General features: G+C 43.8%; 1 protein-coding gene across 1 annotated transcript; it reads left to right on the top strand.

Moving 5' to 3' along the window:
* Positions 1-1010: 1010 nt before the first annotated feature.
* On the top strand, positions 1011-1758 carry LOC140456851 (uncharacterized; the record flags this gene model as incomplete). The annotated part of the gene is made up of 1 exon (XM_072550783.1): positions 1011-1758. A coding segment is annotated over one exon (627 nt), but the record flags the coding sequence as incomplete, so codon positions are not given.
* Between the last annotated feature and the right edge of the window lie 1638 nt (positions 1759-3396).

Genomic DNA, 3396 nt, shown 5'->3' with positions numbered 1-3396 from the left:
GGAAGGAAAGAGCCATCTTTAATTGGTCTGGTTTACATATGACTCCAGGCCCACAACAATGTGGTCAACTCTTAACTGTCTTTTGGGCAATTGGGGATAAACAATAAAAGCCGGCTTAACCAATGATACCCTCATCACGTGAATGAATTTTTAAAAAATAATTACAATTACCACAGTATCACTACTTTCCCTGCTGTGTTGGAGGCAGTTCCAGTATTTTGCGGCATGGGATAAGGTTAGATTACCAAGTCTGGCTGGTGTGTGGCTTGGATGGGAACTTTCAAATTATGGTGTTCCCATATACCCACTGCCTTGTGCTAACTTGAAATGACATTCTGGTTTCATTGGGAACATTCAAAGGTGGGCAGAAATGTCTTCTCTCAGAGAGTAGTGAATCTGTGAAATTCTTTACCACGCATTCTTTAAAAGCTCTTGAGTCAGGGTCATTATTAAAGGTTGATCTAGACCGATTTTTAAGCAGAAAGAGAATTTAAGTTTATGGGCATATGGCAGTAAAGTTGAGGACTTTCAACTCAGCCATGAGCTCATTGAGTGGTGCAGCAGACTCAAGGGACCAAATATGTTATTTCTGCTTTTATAGCTTATGATTCCCTTTTATTGTCTCTTGTTCAGTTTGCTTTCTTGCTGATTTTGGATTCTTTTAGTTTGATTTGGCCGCATATTCAGGGAAATGAGTGGGACTAATGTTCCACCGAAAGTTGAATGGTCTAATCTGAATTGCTGACCTGGACTGATAGTGATACTGACGTCTCTGTTTATAGGGGATTAGAAGGAAATGATTTGTAGACTGGAAAATCAAAGCAAACATCACATCAATATCACGGTTACTGGATTCATCAGAGTCTGAATATCATCAGCCTATGAATGTGGAAGAAATGTTTGTTCCATCTCTGGGAAAAGATTTCAAACGCCAGTGTGACTGGAAAGACACCACGTACACCATTCACAGTGGGAAGCATCTGCGCTTGTTCTGTGTGATTTTCAACTGATCGTCCAACCTGGAGAGACACAAGGACACCCGCATCACAAAGAAACCGTGGAAATGTGGGGACTGTGGGAAAGGATTCAGTTCCCCATCCCAGCTGGAAGCTCATCGACGGAGTCACACAGGCGAGAGACCGTTCACTTGCTCCGACTGTGGGAAGGGCTTCACTTTATCATCCAGCCTTCAATTACACCTCCGGGTTCACACTGATGAGAGGCCTTTTAAGTGCTCTGTCTGTGGGAATTGCTTTAAAATCTCCCCAGACTTAATTAAACACCAGCTGGTTCACACTGATGAGCGGCCATTTGCTTGCTCTCGCTGTGAGAAGAGATTCAGACAATCCTCTCACCTCATTCAACACCAGCGAGTTCACACTGGGGAGAGGCCGTACATCTGCTCCATGTGTGGGAAGGGATTCACTTCTTCATCCAACCTGGTGACACACCAACGGGTTCATACAGGGGAGAGGATATTCACCTGCTCTGTGTGTGGGAAGGGATTTTCTCAGTCATCCAATCTGCTGAGACACCAACGTGTTCACACTGGGGAGAGGCCATTCACCTGCTCCAAGTGTGGGAAGAGATTTGCTCGATCAGCTCACTTGCTAACACACCAGCACGTTCACAAGTGACTGTCAGGATTGGATTCTGCTGTGGATCACATCCTGTATCTGTTGCTGTTCAGAATTCCTGTGACTGGGCTAGATTTAATGTTCTGTGTATCTATCAAATAAATCAGTTTTGCTGAAAGCAGATGATGTGTTGTCGAACGCAAGAGAAAAGTGGGGGTAAACTGTGTGATCTCTTGAGCTTGTTCTACCATTCCACATGGTCATTGCTGATCTGCATTCTCAACTTCTGCTTCCTGCCTGTTCTCCCTATCCCTCAGTTCCCTGAGGGACCAAAACCGTACCTCACTTTTCAATATCTTCAATGATGGAAACAGGACATTTACAGCACAGAAATGATGCCCCCATGCCCTTTTCCAGCATATTCCCACTTCTCAACTCCTGATTTGTAATCCAGCAGATCAAGAATAACTCCAGCATGTTTCAAATGTTAGGAGAGTTTCTGCCTCACCTATCCTTTCAGGCACAAGTTCCAAATCCCCGTTGTCCTCCAAATGAAAGCATTTCTCAACTCTCATCTAAACACACCTGTTATTGACCTCGCTGCTCAGGTAGAACATTTGGACGGGGAGGAATTCTCCAATCTCCTAATGATTTTGTCCACCTTAATTGAATTTCCCCTCAATATGTTTCAATGGAAACAGCATCAGCTAAAATTCTGAGTCTGGCAGCAATTCTAATAAATCCCATCCATACTCTTTCTGGAGCATTCTTGCTATGGTAACTGGAACCAGATGCTATTCTCCAGCTGTAGCCTGACAAGTATTTTGTACACTTCGAGCAGATTCTCCCTGCTGTTTGAAACCTCAGCTGATAAAGGACAAGGATAGTTATGGTAAGTGACAAATACTGGCCTTGCCAGCATCAATCACACCCTCAGAACAATTTAAAACAAATTTGATACACATTTCGAAGCAAATGGACTGATGACTGATAAATGGCAAGGTGTGGGGTGGTTGTGCTTCATTCACTTGATTGAGTTTTTTGAGGAGGTGATGAAGATGACTGATGAGGGAAAAGTGATTAATGTCTATATGGGCTTCATTCCACATGAGATCCCTCAAAAGGTGAAATCACATGGTAACGGGTGAGCTGGCAAGATGGATACAGAACTGGCTGAGTCATAGAGGACAGACGGTAGCGGTGGGAGGATATTTTGCAGAATGGAGGATTGTGACTGGTGGAGTTCCACAGAGACCGGTGCTGGGACCTCTGCTGTTTGTGGTCTACATAAATAATTTTGAGAAAAAAGTGGCCAGTCTAATTAGTAAGTTTGTGGACAACACAAAGATTGGTGGAGTTGCAGATAGGACGATTGTCAGGGGATGCAGCAGGACATAGGTCAGTCGGCGATATGGGCAACAAAATGGCAGATGGTGTTTAATCCATACAGGTCATGTACTTTGGAAGGTCAAGTACAGGTGGAAATTATACAGTGAATGGCAGAACCCTTGGGGATATTGATATGCAGAGGCATCTGGGTGTATAGGTCCAAAGATCACTGAAGGGGATAGCACGGGTACGTAAGATTATAAAAAATGGCCTATGGCATGCTTGCCTTCATTTGGAGGGGCATTGAGTATAAGGATAGGGAAGTTATGCTCCAACTTTATGAACTTTAGTTAGGCCACATTTGGAATATTGCGTACAGTTCTGGTCACCACACTACCAGAAGGATGTGGATGCTTTTGAGAGGGGACAGAAAAGGTTTACGAGGATGCTGTCTAGTATGGGGGATTTTAGCTATGAAGAAAGGTTGGAT

The sequence above is a fragment of the Chiloscyllium punctatum genome, chromosome 31 (genome assembly GCF_047496795.1).
Source record: "Chiloscyllium punctatum isolate Juve2018m chromosome 31, sChiPun1.3, whole genome shotgun sequence".
Taxonomy (NCBI): domain Eukaryota; kingdom Metazoa; phylum Chordata; class Chondrichthyes; order Orectolobiformes; family Hemiscylliidae; genus Chiloscyllium; species Chiloscyllium punctatum.
Note: the sequence above shows the minus strand (reverse complement) of the source record. Positions and strands in the feature narration are given on the sequence as shown.